The sequence below is a fragment of the Micromesistius poutassou genome (assembly GCF_964030765.1).
Source record: "Micromesistius poutassou genome assembly, chromosome: 16".
NCBI lineage: Eukaryota > Metazoa > Chordata > Actinopteri > Gadiformes > Gadidae > Micromesistius > Micromesistius poutassou.
In genome coordinates this window covers 7,549,599-7,570,214 of record NC_140286.1, presented here as the reverse complement: position 1 = coordinate 7,570,214, position 20,616 = coordinate 7,549,599, and the positions used below count along the sequence as shown (strand labels likewise).

Sequence of the window (20,616 nt, the reverse complement as noted above, 5' to 3'; positions counted from 1 at the left end):
CAGTTTGTCTTACTACAAAATGTGATCATCTGTTATTACAGAGGCTAAGCAAGTCTGGTGCAAATGTAAAACAACATGCCACAGGTTCAGAAAAGCGCATAGTGGCTATGATTGACTGAGAATTTGAAAAAACTATGAGGTTGAGTAGCAACCCTGTCTCCAAGCTTGGTATTAGTGGGATGTTTTTCATTTGTTGTTACAAATAAAACAACACAGTTGGTTTTCCACTCACACACTAAATATCGGTTATGACCTTACATCCTCTCATTCTATCTCCACACCATTAGCCTACGCTGCCCAAATTGATTTAGAAAGCGTGATTCCCTGGGTATATAGAGTTGTGCATGGATTGCGTTTTACTCCGTCGACATTTAGTAACGTACATATATCTGAACAAAAACAAAGAAAATATGATAGTGGAGCTTTTAACAAATTAAGAAGGCAAATTAATCTTGTGTGGTTCTTCCAATTTGTATATATATTTTATCACACCCATTTGACTCTCTTGGGTAATTAAGTGGTGTATTTCTCCAATGGATTTACATAAATATCAAATTATAAATCCTGCTGAATGTTCTGGTTTAACTCTGATCCGTACGCTCGCCATCGGAATTCCAAGTGCGCACACGACACATTTCCACCAACGTGGAATTCTCCATTTCTTTGGAGATGCGAGGAGAGAGGTTTTTCTTTTTCTCTTTCAAACGCTGACTTGCTGGGATTCTTGATTTTTTTCTGTTTCCCTTTTGATCATTTCATTAGCTGGGAGCTCATGTTCCAAGCTGCCTCCCACAGAGCTCAGCAGCGAGTGTGAACAAGCCCTAACACAAGGCTGATCGGTTTCCGAGCACTTCAAATAAATATATACTGTATATGCTATATCGCTCAGAGATGTTCATCATGGCTTACTCTGATGCGTTGTAGGCCTACTTCTTAAGACGTGTGTATATGATATTTCAATCTGGTATTTGAAGACATAGGTTCAACATGATGTGTGTACGGGTGTTCGTTAGGACGTCATCTATATATAATATTCAAAAGCCGAGTCAGAAGCCGAAACCCAGGGCATTTGGCGATAGTTCATAAGTCATTTAATGTGAATACTACTCACAATGATACAATGAACACACGTGAAATCATCAATTGGTATTTCAATATGTTCACTAATGTCACAATCTACGTTTACTAACGTCAACAATTTTATTTTTTTCTATAATTCGGTGCTTCTAACCAGTACAAAATACAGAATATACATAAGTGTAAAACCCCATATGGCTCTCATGATGATTACATTCTTGCACACTGCCATAGCCTCAAGCAGGGATGCTTTCTGTTTCAGTGTTAAATGTTGTTTTTTACAGCCAAAATGGAAGGCCGCAGTGCCAGCACTCTCTCTGTAGTTGTTAGCCACCGGGCTAGAGGGGTTGCTGCTAATGCTGAAGCCTCCAGACCGGGGCTCCATTCTCACCGCAGCATCCCGCTGAGAACTACCCATTAGGTGGAAGACATTAGTAGGGATATAGGGCTCCTTTGATCATCCAAAATAAGACAAAGTAGATCTCCCAAAACCAGCATAGCCTGAGCTGAGATAAATCCTAGCCTCAACTAGTTCCCGTTTTAATGCGGTGTCTCTGGGTCACTTCATATGAATGAGCCCAGATGAGACAGAGGAGATGGGATTGCATTGTTTTTGTGTGGTTCATCTTTAATGGGGACCGGTGCAAACTGCTGTAAGGGTAATTCTACGCTGACGGGGCCGAGGGTGTTCCAGGGTAGTTAAGACAATACACAATACACGATGGAGTTTACTTTAGTTTAATTATCATCTATCATCAGCGTTATAGAGAGGGGGGGGGGGGGAAGAGAGAGAGAGAGAGAGAGAGAGAGAGAGAGAGAGAGAGAGAGAGAGAGAGAGAGAGAGAGAGAGAGCGAGCGAGCAAGGGGGAGAGAGAGCGAGCGAGAGGGAGAGAGGGAGAATGCTACTGCAGTTCATCATCCAACCTTCCTAAATGAGCCTAGGTCCAATGCTCTAATTAAAGTCTGTCTACCATAGCAGCACTCTGTCTGGCATTTGTGAGTCCAGTGACTCCCTAATGAAGGACTATTCCACTTCTAAGTCAGGACAATCCTGAGCTGTCTAAATATTGATATTGTTTATTGTATTTATGACAAAAAGCAACATTTGTCAAGTTTGAAGCATGACCATAATTAGCATTCTCATTTCAATAAGCCCACATGAACAAAAAGACAAATGTGTTGCTTCTATTAAGCCTCTGATTAACTGTGTGCTTAAATAATGAGCCAATTAAATCAAACCTAGAGGACCCCATGCTATGCCTGCCCCTAAACCTAATTATCATGGTAGAAATATGCATTTCAGACAGATGCATTGTTCTTTAAGCAAGTGAGCAAAACAAACACTTTCATGTACAACACAACAAAGATTATGTTTTGGTTTTACCACTGGCATCAGTGAGAGCTGAAGAGCAGAATGCCTCTCTCAAGTTTCCATTAATCGATGTCAGGGCCACAGACCTCTCCATAACCTACTGCCCTCCTGGCCACCGCTGTATGAAGGGCTGGCGTCTTCCCTCTCCCACCGGGATGTTGTGGAGAGCCTCTCCTTGCCCCTTCTGAGAGCTTTAGGGTGATGTTTTCAACAAGTCAGCGCAGGCTTGATAAATCTGCGTATCAGCTTTATTTTCAATGATTCAACCTCCAATCGGATAAATCCCATGTTTGTAACTACACAAAACAATTCAAAGGAAAAACTGCGTCAAATCATCCTGCATGGCAGAATATGACTTTGACATACTGTCCCTCTCAGCACCTTACGTTGAGGTGAGCTGTCGATATTTCAGCACTGACATTTCCCTCTGAGAAATTCAACCGTCTTTCTCAACTGCCCCCGCCCCCCTTTCTACCTTCAAGAAAAAGGCATCTTCCCTTTTCTTTCCTTGAGGAGTGTTGTATTGGGCCCATATACCCCCCCGAGCTGCAGGCATGGGCTGTTGGCTGAACAGAGGAACAGACGTGGCATGACGCAACCCCTTCGGAGCGTGACCTATTTTGCACTTAACGGATATGTTGTAATACACTGTAATACCACCACTGTCAAAAGGGTCCAAACTTCCACACAAACTAGAACAAACAAAAACACAAACAAAAGGCCCAAAAAAACCAACTTTTGTTCTGAATAAAGAAGAAGAGACACAGATGCAAGTAGAGGGAAGGGGAGTATAGTACGACCTCATCCGTACCCCTCCGCCCATCCATCCACCCATCCGTTCGTCCGTCCGCCCTTTTCCGCACGATGCAATTACGTTTTTAAAGAGGTGCCCATTGAAACAAGAAATTATTATAATAACAGTAATAATGATTGTACATTTGTATCCATTGTTCATCTGCCATAGTGGGTTGGTCAAAATAGAGTTTTAACATAATGTGTTTAACCTTCGGCTCGTGTGCCAATACAAACCTCTTTATGTGACCTCTGTTATACTTACACACACACCACTTGCAGCACCGCTTATCTGCTCTGTCTTGGCCACACACACACTGCCCTGCCACGTTATGTGAATCATCTATGCATGACGTCAAAGTGTGCAACTAATGTATGGCCCATATGGGCAATTTCCCCCCACGTTAGGCAATTTATAGCATGTCTCTTTCTATCTTTAAAGGCCACAGTCTTCCCTCATCTTTATGTTTGCTCGTAGAGTTTATTACTTTAACCGGTGTCTATGACACCTCCGTTGTTCCTCTTTATTAGATAGAGCCGCTGTAATCCTAACTCAGGACTTGAATGTGCTTCTCTCTAGGCTGCATGTAATGAAACATCCCTAAAGATGTATATTCCACAATTTATAGATTTATTTGTAAAAAAAAACGCTGTTTAAAAAAACGGTGCACGTGTGTGCTTGTGAATGATCGTCAGTATACTGCGGTGAAAAACAAATACCCCACACAAGTGTATAATGGTTTCCGCCTCATTATCCAGCATTACTGGCGGTGTGTTGTCGTGATTGGTTCAGTAACTCACGGAGACTGACACAACCATCATTACTGCACTGTTGTGAGTGAGAGAGTGAGAGAGTGACTGAGTGACTGAGTGAGCAAGCGAACGAGCGAGTGACTGAGTGGCACGCTCCTGCAGTCGTAGACGCTCGGCCCGTACGTGTGCTCACTGTTGTGGGTTAAAGTCAAGTGTGGATGGATGGAGCCCATCGCCGCTCAGGGTCCCTGACTCCATCACAACGTCCGTAGACACTTTGTTATTTCTGCAGGGTGGTAAATGTGTCGGTGTGGATGGATCAGCTGGAGGAGAGGAGAGGAGTCGTCTGTCTTTCCCACTCACTTCCCTTTAGCTCTCTCTCTCTCTCTCTCTCTCTCTCTCTCTCTCTCTCTCTCTCCCTTTCTCTCTCTCTCCCTCCTGCTTTCTGTCTTGCAACACTCTCCGGCCAGTAATGATTTATTTAACATTAACCACTTTTCATATTTGCAGAACCATTATAAAGTAACACATTAATGATGGATGGGTGGTTGGGCTTAAGGAAAGAGGTTTGACCTTCTTCACTGACAATGTTCCATCATTGTTTTCTTATTGCCCTCTTTTTATTCAATCATGTCTTTCTCTTCATTCACTTCTCTCTCTCTCTCTCTCTCTCTCTCTCTCTTCCCCTCTCTCTCTTCCCCTCTCTTTCTCTCGCCTCCTCTCTCTCTCTTACCATTATGCTTTCAAACCAGAAGTAGTAAATGATTCATTCAAATTGATGTGTTGAAAGGCATTTGATGTAAAACCATAACGCAGGACAGATAAGTGGTATCTGCATGTCAAAACAATGGAGCCAACCATTTCTTTCTGGGGGTTTTCTGGGGAAACAGCATCAGTTTCATGAACACCTGCAGTGTTCATACTCGAAAATAAATACAGTCACTTCATCCTGGTATCTTTTGTAAACCAAAGAATTAAGCTATGAAAATCCATAATATACTGGGTGGCTTTGCGGGCGAGCTCTGTTGTAATCTTTAGGCCTCTTCCGTGCACTGAGCGGTGTAAACCTAAGTCTTGAATCACAGTCATTGCTTCTTTGTCTCTGTGGGTTATAGAAACCAGCATGAATATTTAGCAAATGTGGAAACACATTGTAGTTTATTTATTGGATGCAATTGTATTGTTTTTTCATGTCATCAATGCCAGATTGTGCTGTTTGCGTTGGTCACATTTAGACCACTTTATCACATGAGCATGTGAGTTTCTAAGGGACACATTTTCAGGAGGCTCACATGTGTGTGTATGTGTGTTTGGGTGGGTGGGTGTTGGGGGGGGTTGGGGGCATGCAGAACAAGCTCATGAGTGAACTTGTGAACTTGTGAACACCATTACCTCCATTTCCTTGTGTGTTGCTGAGTATGTGGCAGAGATGAAAGAGGGCACTGCTGCTGTGCCGTGTGTGTACTGTGTGTATGTCACATTGTACTTTCACAGTAGCCCAGCTACACTGTCCTGACATCAGTGGTAACCATGAAAACCATCAATCAATGACTCACGATAAGCGTCATCTGAATATATCAGCCCTTAAGAATCTTTTCAGTAAGCCCACCAATTCATGGTGATCCATTCATGTCTCAAACTGGACACAATCACACAGTGAATTTGTGCTCAACAATGTATTAATATGTAAGGGATAATGTATAGAACAACGGTCATTACCGGGAAAATAAGCCCCGACAGGGCGAACCGGACACCGGCGCGAAGCGGAGGTGTATTGCTTCGCCCTGAAGGGGCTTATCTTCGATAATGATCGACGTTCTATACATTATCCCGCTTATTACACGGCTACTTGCCAAAAAATGAAAAAATACCTTCACACGGTGTGTCTTTTTATAATTACCATTCGTAGTGTTGATCAGCAGAGAAATAGTCCACCAAAGACGTTGACGTTGCAAGTGAACAGAGCATTCCACAGCATTGAGAAGAGCCGTGTATTAAACATACTTATTCTACTTCGTTTAAGAATGCTTGATTCTGATTGGCTGGGAGGAGGGCATTAACCCGGCAGGTTGCCCGCTGACTGAGCACAGCGTCATTAAATAGTAGATCAATACGCCGCTTGTATTTTTTTCTATCACAGAAAAGTCAAACATGAGGTCCATTGTAAAAATAAACCTTGTTTAAAAAAGTTTCTAAAATGTGTCGGAAATCTATCGGAGGGTCAGTCGATACATAGTTTCGCAAGCGAGAAACAATGTAGCAACTACGTTATTAAACTAGTGATCAGATGCAGCCTCGTGTGGTTGCTATAGAAACTAATAAGCTACAGCTGAGCTAATGGGGAACGTACCCGTGTCCCCCGGGTTTTTTTTCGTAGGCGGATTCCGGGAAAAGTTCCGCCTCAAGCGCTAGGATTGGACTGGCAAACTCACACGCTGACTCCTAACCCTAACCCTAAACCTAACGATAACCGTAACCCTCACCCTAACCATAACCGTAACCCTAATATTCATGATTCTTCCGGATTCCACCTACGAAAAATTTGCTAACGTTATTCACCGTAGTTCTAAAGGGGACTACTTTTTCAGGGAGATGAACTCAAACAGAGAATACATTTATTAAGCATGCAATACGAATAAGAAAAAGCAGAATTATTAAAGTATTTGAATTGTTTTATTATGTTGGCAAGCAAGAAGTAGAATAAACGGGATAATCACCTCAAGGCAGGGCTCGTGGAAGGTTACCACCCGAGACGAAGTCGAGGGTGGTAAGCCGTCCACTAGCTGGGCATATCAAACTGTTTATTGCCCTGCCTCTCGGTGATTATCCCTTACATAATATACACACACAATATATTTTATATTGTATATACCAATGTTTTAAAGTTTTGAGTTAAATACAAAATTATCTTAATTCAATCTTTGCTGACATTCCAATTTAAATATTTTTTCAATTACATCTTTCTCACTGAGAAAATGTCAGATGGATCATGAATTATGAATATGATCATAAACTAAATAAACATAAATATCATAAATTATATTACAAATTCCCAAAAAATTGTTTGAAGACGGTTTAATACATTCTCGTATACATTCTCGTAACCTGGTCTCGTATTATTTCATTCTAAATTCTTCTGACAGTTTCAATGCTTTTGTAATAAATAGAAGATATAGATTGCAGAAGCTTTGCTATACGCAAAATGTAAGAATTACCAAATATATGGGTCGAGGAACTCAAATGTATTTAATATTGTTAAATGTAGTGGATTAAAAGATTCTCAGCATTTACCCACAGGATGAGGTTTCTTGATTAATATTTAGCTGTAAATGCTTAGTTGAATCATTTTTAATAACGTGATGCTTCTTTCTAATTTGCTCAATATGTTGGCAGTTAATGAAAATGCTCAAAAACGAAATACAGAAAGACCGAGATCATGGATGCACTCCACTGCTCTACGGACGTAGGAAGATTTCACCCCCTAACTCTTGGCCTTGTGTTTTGTGATTGGTTGAACAGAGTTGTGTGACAGCCCACTGGTGTCCAACCTGCCGCCATCTTCCTTCAGAAGCTCCTCCCACTTGTCCAACAGCCACAGTGCAGGCTTTGCAAAGCTCAACAGGAGAGAAGGTAAGAAAAACGTGTGTACTTTAACAGCTTGAATGTACTTCACTGCCTGCCTGGGATGCAGACAGAGTCTAGAAATAGATGTGTCTCTATATGAAGAGTCTCTTTCTGTATCACACCAAGGCAGCAGTTCGGCCAGCTCCATTATTTTTGTGTAACGATGTTGTGCGTAGTCTGACAATTCATATATTAGATTAATTATCTATAGTCTGATAACAGACTAGTAGCAATAGATAACCATCCGGGTGAATGTGGCATTTCACTTTCTTTCATTTTGTAATTTTTCCAACCAATCATGTTGTTGGCAGGGATCTGTAAGCGCATAATTGGCTAACATCAAGCACAACCTCTGCCACATTAGTAAATTAAAATGTTTCTGTAGCCGGCGGGGAAATCAAGCTAAAACATTCTGTCCGCACACCAACACATCCTAAGACAAAGTATTCAAATCATCACATTGTCGCCTGGCCACCGTAGCAATACATATTTAAGTACTTTTCTGAAAGCTTCATATTGCCACTAGCAAATGAGTTTCTCCTCAGTAGTACTTCTCTGTAACAAAACAGGAAACAAGACGTAACTCCGCCCCTATCAGTTTTTGGTTTCCGGCCCAGGCTCTGAGCCGCCTCCCCACAGAAGTCCTGGTATTGCAGGACTGCTGGATCCCAGATTAGGATGTACAGGATTGACAACAGGATCCAAGAAGTGTTTAGAAGAAGTGTTTAGAAGATTACAAGGCAAAACAAGGTTGGTTCATTCATGGGTTTGATAACCCATGAAGCCAAAATCGACAAAAAAGAACAAACACTTAAGCCAGCCGAGGCTTTCTAGCCTAATCCTGAACAGGGAGCCACCACACGGAGGAGGCAATCATTATCTAAACTGGAACATAACAAACGCACAGAATAGATAAACCGCTTCACAAGAGACAATTCAACGGAGATAGATAGAAACAGGAAACAGGAAACAGGCTTTGTCTGCAGCAGCATAGGCCCGCTGATGGCAGCTTTAGAGCCGTAGTGGGCTGAAAGCTTTGGTCTGCTTCCCGAATCTCATGTATCTGGCTTAGTGGATAAAAGTGGCTCACCGTCATTGGGGTGACCTGACTATATGAGATCAACTATATCAGGACGTCCTGGTCTGAAGAGGAAACCAGCGGGGACATAAACATCAGTGCCTCTTACCTGGTTATCTTTATCCAAGGCTTATCTTGTACTCTAGGCCATTTTAGCATTGGGGAGGCAGAGCAGAATTCCTAAGGATTTAAATGTCGAAGTGGCTTCCTCCGTCACCCTCCCTCATCACATCACATGTCCATTTGGACCACCTGGACCAATGGGAGCCACTTATCCAATTTGACTGCCAGTCAGTTTTATTGAATCTGAGGTGGACAAAGAGGCCGAGATGGATGCGAGCCACGTGTGTGTGTGTGTGAGATAAAAACGCTCAACACTTGTGGCTACAACTGGTGTGTCCACAGTGCAGGCAGAGCTCACATCTGTCCCCTGTCCATCTTCAGCATTTCATTGGTCTTTCGCTGCCAAAAAATGGGCAAAGGCTCAAAGAAAAAGAGAGGCAACGAGGCAAGGACAAGTGGACAGAAACCGTACAAGTAGCTCTATTGGGGTTGATTTAGTAGTGAATGACTTGTAATTGTTATCATTCGCACTTATGGACCTAGTTTACAACCTTGGTGGGTGTATTCCTCCGCTCCAAAGCATATTGCCAGGTTCACTGATACCTCCTTCATTCTAAGCCTGAGCCTATGCAAGATGCACAAAAGCTTTCCTTGCCCTCCCCAATGCGATGGAGAGGCATTGCACGGCGGCCTGCAGGACAATGTTGCTGTGTGCCAGGCCAGATTCGTCAATGATGAAAATGGCATGCATTTCAGCATCGCTGTGCTCTTGCGTCATCTCTACCCCCTCTTTCATCTTTGTGTCTTCTTGTTTTCAAAATGAAATCACAAAGCATTCTTTAGAACAAGGAATGATGCCTTGTGGTTATTCCACTCCGACATGTCGGATGTCACTGATTGGACCGTGTTGCATTTTGCCCTGAGTATTTAACTGGATTGTGTTAGATCATGTATTCCTCTTGTTGCAAATGGTGGTATCTGTATATTCCTATCTATGTTGAGAAGCAGCCAGACAATTTAATGAAAGACAATTACACTTTGTCCTCAACTGAACTTGAGCAAGTCACATTATTGGAGCTTTTTTGGTAGCACTTTGTTTTGTGGTTGACATTCGATTGGCATTTCGATCCCAATGTACAACTTGGTATCGCACACAAACCCACAGTCACACACACACACACACACACACTCACACACACACACACACCGTACATGCACACACACACACACACACACACACACGCACACACACCATACAAATGCATGCACATTAACCATTACACGCATGCACATTAACCATTGCACTTCAATTTGCAATACATTACAATTTAATGTACAGCCTCTTATACAATATATATACTCAGAGATCTATAATAAGGAGACACATAATCTATGAATGGCAGGCACCTCTTTGGACTGCATTGTGTTGGGATGATCAATTAACAGAGTGTACACAGTAACACTCACACACACCACGCATGTACACAAACAGATTCATGTGCACGCATGCACCCACACTCACACAAACACGCAGGCACGCATGCACACAGACAAATGCACATCCATGCACTCACACATAGAAACACACACACACTTACATAACCACAGACACAAAAACACATGGACACTAACATATAAAAGACACTAACATATAAACGCACTCACACACACACACAGGTACACATGCACACAGACACACACACACACACACATGCACGTGCACACATTTAAACACATATACACACGCACTTTTTTGACCCTTCCACTGAAGTCAGGTTGATCTCCTGGTGTGCCAATGTGTCTTTGATCTGAGGGAAAAGAGGAATATCCAAAAACTAGCATTGCTTAAAATCGGTTTATGCTGCATATTTTCATTTTTGGGGGATATCTTCCAAAGACGGGAACAGCTCTTCAAGAGAAACTTGAACTTTATCTCGTAAATTCCCCGCATTTTGAGCAACCATTAACCAGAAAATCAAACAGGGCAATCATCTATTCATCCTGAGGACCTGTTTGTACACTTGACTGATTTCAGAGTGCAACTGTTTTCACCTGCATGATACTAATCTTGCATTCACAGACACCAACGACAAGACCTTGGGACAGCTGCTGAGACAGAAATAAACAACTGAAATGCAGCAAAATAACAACAACAACAACAACCCAGTATCCTCACTATGTATTTCATTGGTCCCACTGCTTGGTCAGACACTGTCAGAGAATACACACGATCCAAAGAGCCCTTTGACCACCAGGCATTACATCATATAAGTAACAACGATTCATCAGGTCATCTCTATCAGCATGGCATGCTGTGGGCATTTATAAAAACACCCGCAGGCAGATCTCAGCATTTCACTGAACACCGCCTCGTCACTGAGTCGAAACCAAACAGGAAAAACTCTTTAAGTCTTGAAACAGTCGGGTGAGTCGAACAACGAGTGGTGCCGTTCTGGCCCTGCGGTTTCCCCACAGTCGAGACGCCGTTCTGCTCCTGTCCAATCCGCTCTCAGATCAATCTCGGTGACGGCTCGGAACATGCAGTTTTGATCGGCGATGATCTTCAGTTCTCCGTCTCCAAGGTTACCCTGCGGCCGGCGGCCAGTGGCCGGTGGCGCCCACGGCCACATGGGGTCGGCTGCTTCAGGAAGTCGCCTTCTGGCATTAAGCGGGGGGGCGGAGGGGGGGGATATTGAAAAAAGGGCTGTTCGCCACCACTCAGACTCCCTTGCCAGAGGTTGCTAACAGGACATATATATATATATACACAACGTGGCACAGTCCGAGATGTTTGCAGAACAAATCGATGAATAAATGAATGTCTCCGCACAGCAATTTCCCCACCACTTCCTTCCAGCACCGCGGGCTGGGATTCTGCCCGGTGTGCAGACTCTCCCAGGAGCGTCCTCGTCCCATATTTCATTTCCCAACTTAATGAATTGATTATCAAGTGCACCCCCCCCCCCCCCACACCTCCCCCCAGCAATAACTACCTGCAGCCTCTTGCCCTGGGAACCTTGTGCTGTTGTGCAGTGAGAGTCGTCCCATAATCATTAATGAAAACAAAGTCGTCGCAATTGGGAATTTTGGCATCAAACAACATCCTTCCATATGATTAGATGTGATATAAATTGGACAAACCCAAAGTCGTTATATCGAAAAAGCAATTACTTTTGTAATCCATTCCGACGGTGTGTGGAATGAGGAGTTCCTCACAACGGAGTCAAAAGGAAGACATGTGGAGCGTGGGTAATCACGCCGACTGATATCTGTACAACTAGGCCAACTCCTTGAGCTACGGTCCTGTGTGAGTTGAGCAGAAGTCCGGAGCAAAGGGCACGCCACGTTCATTAATAACCTATAGTGGCGGAGAACCGCCAATTGGCTGTCTCAATACTAAATAAAATACAGCCGCCTGCCCTTGACCAGGGCATCGACACCAGAGGATGAAGTCACTTCCTGGGTGCTGCTCTGCTGCTCGTAGAGATGGATTAAACTTTAACTTATTAACTTGCTCGTCTTATCAGAACTGATGTTATCAGAACTTATCTTGGTTCATCTTATCCCATCATAACGTATCGTACATATCTGTGTCGCTTTTTGCATCTCTGAGTGTTAGTCGCATATTAGTGTGTGTGTCTAAAGTGAGACCGAACGAGGAACGGCGGCTGACTCATCATCCCGGCCATAAATCAAACCTGTTGGACACCTCGACTAGCTCTGTGATAGACAGCACCCGCTCTGCACCACTGTGTGTCCAATGGAGTGTGAAACAATTGGCTGAGGGAGCATATGTTTATGAGCAGAGCAAGGACCGGGCTCGCTTGTATCGATGTAAACCCGTGATGACGGTGGGGGTTGCCGTGCAGACGACACGAAGTTGAACCAACAAAACAAAAAGGAGTGTGATGTCACTGCCTCTGACAGCAGGTGTCATAGAAAAAAGATGCAAAGCCCTGATGAGCTATTGATTGGAGGCAAATGCAATTTTTTAACTGCCGCCTTTTGTAAGATAAATGACCTGGTATTTATGTCATTCTCTTCATCCCTGTCATTCTTTCATTCCTTTTGTTTTTCATTTTTTTCTTCATAATTGATCTCCTTGACTTCTGTTCTTCCTCCACTCATTACTCCTCTTTCTCTTACTTCCTCTACTCAGCCTCGTTGCAATTTTTCTCCTCATCCTCGTTTTTTTCTCTTTCTTTCTTATCTGGCTCCCTCTGCTCCCGTTCCCATTTTAACTTAGGCTCCCTGCCTCTCCCTCCCTCTCCCTGCCTCTCTCTCCCTCTCCCTGCCTCTCCCTCCCTCTCCCTGCCTCTCCTTCCCTCTCCCTGCCTCTCCCTCCCTCTCTCCCTCTCCTTCCCTCTCCCTCCCTCTCCCTGCCTCTCCCTCCCTCTCTCCCTCTCCCTGTCTCTCCCTGTCTCTCCCTCCCTCTCCCTGCCTCTCCGTCCCTCTCCCTCCCTCTCCTTCCCTGTCCCTCCCTCTCCCTGCCTCTCCCTCCCTCTCCTTCCCTGTCCCTCCCTCTCCCTCCCTCTCCCTCCCTCTCCTTCCCTCTCCTTCCCTCTCCCTCCCTCTCCCTGCCTTTCCCTCACTCTCCCTGCCTCTCCCTCCCTCTCCCTGCCTCTCCGTCCCTCTACCTCCCTCTCCCTCACTCTCCCTCCCTCTCCCTCCCTCTCCCTCCCTCTCCTTCCCTCTCCCTCCCTCTCCCTGCCTCTCCCTCCCTCTCCCTCCCTCTCCCTGCCTCTCCGTCCCTCTACCTCCCTCTCCCTCACTCTCCCTCCCTCTCCCTGCCTCTCCCTGCCTCTCCCTCTCTCTCCCTCCCTCTCCCCCTTCATCATGCAGCTTTTCTGTCTTCACTTTTCTCGATTAACGCATTCTCCTCACACTCTTCACTTCTTCTCTGGTGTGGGTTCTTTTGTAATTATTAGTTTAACTCTGCTCGTCTCTAGTCATATTTGGATCGGCAAAGACTAATTTAGTGAAACCCGTCCGCTGGCAAAATTAGAATCTTTAATATTTCCGCTACTTTTCTGCAGACATTCTGACATGGAGGCTTAATGCATTTCTGAGCTACGACTTCTGAAAAGGTTGCACACAATAATATGTTCGGCGGTTGCAATTACAGAGAGAGAGAGTGAATTAATTAATTGGTGCGGTATTGGTATTCATGCAGGAATGTCCACTCTTGCAACTCATTTAAGTTTTTACTGAATGACAAATCAGGATAACAGGATACCATTCAAATACTCGTTTAAATGTGTGGTGTGGTGCCATGTTGTGTGTGTTCCCCAGTAACAGCATCCAGTGTCAGGATTTAACTGGCAACTCTGCCAAACAATTCAAGAATGAGAGAGAAAAAGAGAAAATGGGTTGCAATACACGGCTTGAAAAGAATCAGCAATAATGTCCTTCTATATCTTTTATAAACAGACTGCTCAGATATCCCTTTTTTCATGTTTGCACAAACAGAGGCTGTGACGATCTGTTCAACAAGCCTGAACGACTGTTCTACAGAGGAAACCAACCAGGCGCTTCGCCAGTGTAGCCTGAGGCTGTACAACAGTAGTGGTTGCAGCACTCCCGGCACGTTCTACCTTATCCACCATGCCCACGCTGTGATTGGCTGGCTCGTCGATAGGTCAGCGGTGTAAAAGTGTGCCGTATCCTTATCTCGGACATGGCACACATGGGGAGTGCAGTGGCGTTTAATCGGTTGGTATGGACAGTGATTGGGGACCAGGGTAGTAACAGAAGCAGGGGGTCCGCATGCAGCCCGCTGTGCCGGCCCACTGGGGCACTCGATGGAGCGACCAGGCTACCATGTTTTCCCATCAGTAGCATCAGTGCTAATAGGTGTTCTCGCGGCGCTATTACCTCTAGTGTAAGTGTGTGTGTGTTCCATCTGTGTGCTACTATTAGTAGCATGTTGCGTTGCATTACTGTGGCTGTGTTGTTGATGCATCTCTCTTGCATCTCTGGTCAGTCTGATCAGGGTTATATACATTTATATATATGTACATCCCAGGTCATAGATCATTGCCATTGACCTCTACATAGGACCAAATTTGAGTTGGGTTTCTTCTGATTATTTTTTGATCCTATGCACCCTTGGATAAGCTTGCTGTAAGTTTGATATTATTACAACTTTTGCTCTAGTAGGGCGTTAGCTTACTTTCTTACTTACTTTCTTACATTCTAAAGTCATGATTCCCTTGGTTACGGTCCCACCTGGATGAAATAACCCTGGATCAGATGTGGGATTATAGCCAAGTCTTTTCATCCAAGCATTCAAGTTTTAAGTGGTCATCTATCATTCCCTTTGTGGTACGCATGAAAGGGTCAGAAAGAATAATGATGTATATGTATTGTATGATGGACACTCTAGTCTTCATTGGGTCCATTTGTGGCCATTGCCACAATCTACCTATAATTTGAGGAGTATCTGTCTGTACTACAATTTTCTCTGCATGAATTGACTCCGAGCAACATCACACTTGGCGGGTTTATTGCTGAGGACCCAAGGAATTACAGTATTGAGTGCATAATCTGGAGATCTTAGGGAAATATTTATAACTTTTTAATATCCAGTAACCGGTACCCACAGTGAAGTGTATAGAAAGGGGACCCCTATTAAATGTTTAAATAGTTAAAATTTTATTTAGTGGCCTTCTCACTCTCTATGGCTATATAGACATGAACAACCGACAAATAAAGGCACATAAAACCACAACAATACATACAAACATACATACATCCATACATCCATCCATACACTGTAAAAAGGATAACTTGAAATTGCTGGTCTTAAAAGGATTTTTACATTGAGTGAACATAAAACTACAAGTTGCACTGTAAACTGTTTATTTGAGCAGTTTCAACTAACTTCCATACGTTTCTGGTTAAAAGTTGATCTCACTTCATGAACTGAGTTGGCAAAATAAACAAATACGAATTGAATCCGCGTTAGCACCCGGAGGTGGTGGAATAAGTGGTTGATTTCATGCATGTTATTATTTCACTCCTCCCCTGTCCCTCTTAAAGTGCTCAGGCCCCATTTTGCTGTTTTCGTTCATGTGTTTATATATATATATAATGTATTCATATATTATTTATGTATGCTATGTATATATTTATATATAGCCTCATCATATATAGTTTCTTCAACTTATTAAAATAGCTGACTTTACTGCCCCTATTTGTTTCTGCTTCTCTATCATATTTATAGTGTGTGATTTGCAAAATACATATCATAGCCTACATCATATCATAGGGTGACCAGACGTACCCGTTTTTGGTTGCCTGTCCCTGGCTAAATACAGAAAAAACTACCTGCCCCCGTTTTGTTTTTGAAGACACAACATTAGCTTTATCAATCAGATTGCTAGTCAAATTGGAAAAAAAATAGTTCAGTTTTTCCCCCTTTTCAGGGATTACATTCAAATTTTTGATCTCGGACGTCTGGTCACTTTATATAATATATCAGAATATTCTATTACTGTTAAGCCCACTATGAATATTAAAACACGCCGAACAATGTGTCCTGTATCATAGCTACATGTATGACCTTTGCAGCAAAAAAACCTGTGTGAAAATCAGTTTGGTATTCAGTGAGGTTTGATTAATTAAATGCGCTGACAGTTCATTGCACCAGCCAAACGGATCACACTGAGTGGAGCGGTCGACCGGTCCAAGATGGCGGCCCCACGGCTCATCAGCGCCAGTAGGCAGTAGCGGTCGATGCGGAGTCTGCTCTTTATTATGTCTATGGATGTGACGACCCAGGTGGATCTTTGACCCTGCCCCTGCTGTTTGTATGCCTGTGTTGCTCTCCCTACTAATTAGGAGATTGTCGGCAGGTGTGGGTTGAACCGGGATCGCAGTATATAGAGCCTGCTCAGACAACAGACCTGGGCCGTTTCTCAATTTGCGTTCTCGCCTGTACTTGTGTACTTGTGTTCTTGTGAAACGTCATCAGTCGTAACCCAAGTACTGTTCCAATTCCAAGTACGCATCAAGTCAAGTACAGTCGTAAAACCCGGAAGTGTTCTCGATGTGTTCTTAAACTGGCCGTTCCACCGAGGATGCATCGGAGGGGACTTGTGTGGACTTGGGACCGTTAAATATCCCAGGATGCATTTCGCATTCCCATGTTTTAAAATATTAGTATGTAAGCTGTAATAATAGGCTATATATAGGAACATTTTACATATATAACAAAAATGTAGGCCTATTCATTCAAAATGTTGACATACTATTTAAAAATTAAAGAGGCTGGGGTTTTGTTTTAAATAATTTGTTTATATTGTTTAAGTCGCTGATAGAGGAAACCCATCGCAACGGCAACAAAAATCTCGGTCGGATCCATCCGATCGTGTGTGTGTGTGTGTGTGTGTGTGTGTGTTTCTATTCTAATCTGTGTAATTTCTCGCTCATTCGTAATTATTATATCAATAGTCCAATACTCCAACTACATAGGCAGTTAGGCACGCGCATCTGTACCCTACATATAAAAAGTTGTGTGTATAGCTTATACACACGACAAGCATATCTTTTCATTTATATTCATTCAAAATATTAACATACTATTTTAAAATGAAAGTTTTATATAATTTGTTTATATTGTTCAGTAGTATATGGCTACATGAGGCCGTAAAGCAGTTAACAGAGCGGAGGTGGTGACGTCATCGAGTCCGCTGCTGTTCCAATTGCAGGTGCGTACTCGCGTCCTTGGAAGTCTGTACTTGGAAGTTCGGACTTGCCAAGTACGTACTTCCAAGTCTGCGAGTCCGTAGTTCGCGTAGTTGGTATTGAGAAATGGCCCTGGCTTTTCCCTCCTCCAGGCATTTGATTTCCTTTGTTTGTATACATGGACTGATCTTCGCATGACCTTTTTGGTTACTTTCATTTATACTGACTTGCACCACACTTCTTATTTATTATTATATTTTTAGATTTATTTCTAAATAAATTCTTTATTGTTGTTGAAACAGCGTGGTCTCCCCAGTTTATGTTGCATGCATAGAGCCAGCATGTCACATATGGGATCCTATGAATCCTATTAAGTTTTAAAGCTGTTTCTTACCCTCATGGTGAAAAATAAACATGCAAAATTGTTTAAAATGAAAAAGCTGGTTTATTGTCCATTTGTGTAATTGTAAGAAAAACTCAAAAGGGATGTTTTTACACATGAATGATTCAATATAATATTAACTTAGAATTCTTAGTGTGGGGAGACTTCCGGTGGCGCGCGACACAGCATGACAGCTTAGAAACAGAGCTCCGGTACCAGCCTTTTAATTCCCCCTAATTCAAGCGTTTTTGCTCATTCAAATTGATACACACTGAATAAGAATGGATGGGGATAAAAGTAGGAAATGCGGATATGGGTTAAGGAACAACGCCGATCGGCAAATCGACAAAGAAGTCGCGGCTAGCGAAACTTTAGCAGGTCAAGATGGCGGCCCCGGAGAAGGCGATACTTTGGCCCTAATCCGTGTAGCCGTGGGCGAAGTCATGACCGCGGGGATGGCAGCGTTCCGTGCCGAATTGAAAAAAGACCTCTCCGACTTCCATGCCAGTTTTCGGGAGGACATTAAAAAACAAATGGAGGATTTTTCCACTGAAATAGATCGGAAAATGCAAGTTACGGAGGGCCAGATTGAGGGCGCGGTGAAACGCGTTGATGAGATGGAGGAAAACATGGCCGATATGGAAAGATGGGACATTGGAGTGAAGGACGCCCTCAACCAACTGCTTCGCGACCAACGAGCTCTGCGGGATAAAGTGTCTGATCTTGAGGGTCGCTCCAGGCGCAACAACGTTAGGATATATGGCGTCCCGGAGGACGCCGAAGGTACATCCGCTGTAACCTTCGTTGAAAACCTGATTAAGACCGAACTCGGAGACAGTCTGCCCTTAGATAGGGACCGTGACCTGGGTATAGAGCGCGCTCATCGCGCTCTGGCACCAAAACCGCCTGCAGGTGCCCCTCCACGCTCGATAGTGGTCCGGTTCCTCCGTTTTTCAGTGAAGGAGAAAGTTCTCCATACAGCTTGGAAAAAGGAACTGCGTGTCCAAAACAAACGAGTATTTTTTGACCATGATTATGCGACGGATGTGCAAAACAAGCGGAAGGAATATACACCCATCAAGAAGGCGCTGAAGGAGAGGGGAATACGCTTCCAGACACCACTAACCAGGATGCGCGTCTTCTTTGCAACGGGCACCGTCATGTACAACACTGCGGTGCATGCTGCGGAGGATCTGCGCAAGCGGGGATTTACCGTGGGAGAAGTTACTCGCGGGACCAAGAGTGCAGGTGTTACGGAGGAAACACTGGCCCAGCTGCTCCCTTGGGAAACAACGGAGACCCGTCGCGGCAGAGACAAGGACCGACACCAGAGGCAGATCCAGGAAAAACTAAAGGAGTACCGCAGGACGGAGTCGGGAGCAGCACAGGAGGACGGGTGAACGGTTTAACTGTCTTTTTTTTTTCATTATCGGATCTGACGGTGAGATAAGTCACTCTCATATTTTTATTTTATTTTTGCATGGTCTGCTTCTTTTTTTGTTATATATATAAACCCGAGGATTAAGGCTACCCTCTACAAGGATTAATAACATTTAAACCCCTGTCCAGCATTTTCTTTTGACTTAACAAATACACTGTACAAGGCTGATACCTACGGTGCGTACAGACAGAGAGCCACGAGACTTTCTTTCTTCTCTTTTTTCACACTTTTTGCTACAGAGGGGCCCCACCTTGTGGCCTGCTCCCCTCACTGTCGAGGTGACATGTCACCTTACTTGTTGGAAGCTCAGTTTGATGTTCTGTTTTATAGTTCTAGTTTTCTTGTTCTACTTTATTTTCTGTGTTTTGAGGTCTGGGATATTTCAAGTGCAATGTGCTGTGAATACACATAATGCAATACCAACACTATAACATACTGTCATTGAATGTAAATGGGCTGAATAATCCGATCAAAAGAAGTAAAATGATAACTAAATTAAAAAAGGAGAAGGTAAACATTGCATTTTGGCAAGAAACTCACCTTTCTGGTCCTGAACACGAAAAACTAAAAAAAATGGGCTTTAGGAACTCTTTTTACTCTTCATTTAAAAACGGAAAACGGAGGGGAGTTGCTGTACTAATTTCAAATTCGACCAGATTCGAATTTATATCCCAAATAAGTGATAAAGATGGTAGATTCATTCTCGTTAAAGGAAAAATAGATCAAAAAGAAGTGACCCTCTTTAATGTGTATGCCCCCCCTGGGAGTGATAAATCATTTTTCAGAAAGGTGTTTGATTTGATAGCCTCTGAAACATATGGGACTCTAATATGTGCCGGAGACTTTAACATGCTACTTAAACCCCTACTAGATACAACAAATAGAAAGAGAAAAAGTAACACTACTGAGAAATATATAAATAAAGTACTAAAAGACCTTGGACTGAATGATGTATGGCGGTTTGTGCATGGATCGGTCCCAGGCTACACTTTTTATTCTGCGCGACACTCAGTTCACTCTAGAATCGACTATTGCTTTATGTATGGTGGGGATTTACATAGAGTAAGGGATTGTAGAATGGGCCCGAGAGACCTCTCGGACCACTCTGGAATTTATCTGACGTTACACTTAGACAGTAAACAGCGCAAAACACTGTGGAGACTCAACACCGGTATGTTGAACGATCCTGCTTTTAGGAATTCAATAGTGTCTGATTTAAACTCATATTTACAGGATAATGATACCGGAGATGTGAATCCTAGTATTCTATGGGATGCAGCTAAAGCCGTTCTCAGGGGCAAAATCATAGCCAGGACATCAATGTTGAAAAAGATAAAAGCAACAAA

At 43.4% G+C, this 20,616-nt stretch overlaps 1 protein-coding gene across 1 annotated transcript in view; it reads left to right on the top strand.

The window, feature by feature from the left end:
* cntnap3 (contactin associated protein family member 3) overlaps positions 1–20,616 on the top strand; it is a gene marked incomplete at both ends in the record, with an annotated part of 120,847 nt that overhangs the window by 16,121 nt on the left and 84,110 nt on the right. The window contains one exon of the mRNA XM_084481475.1: positions 7,514–7,624. Within this exon, the coding sequence (XP_084337601.1) occupies positions 7,514–7,624 (111 nt within the window). The remainder of the gene's footprint in view (positions 1–7,513; positions 7,625–20,616) is intronic.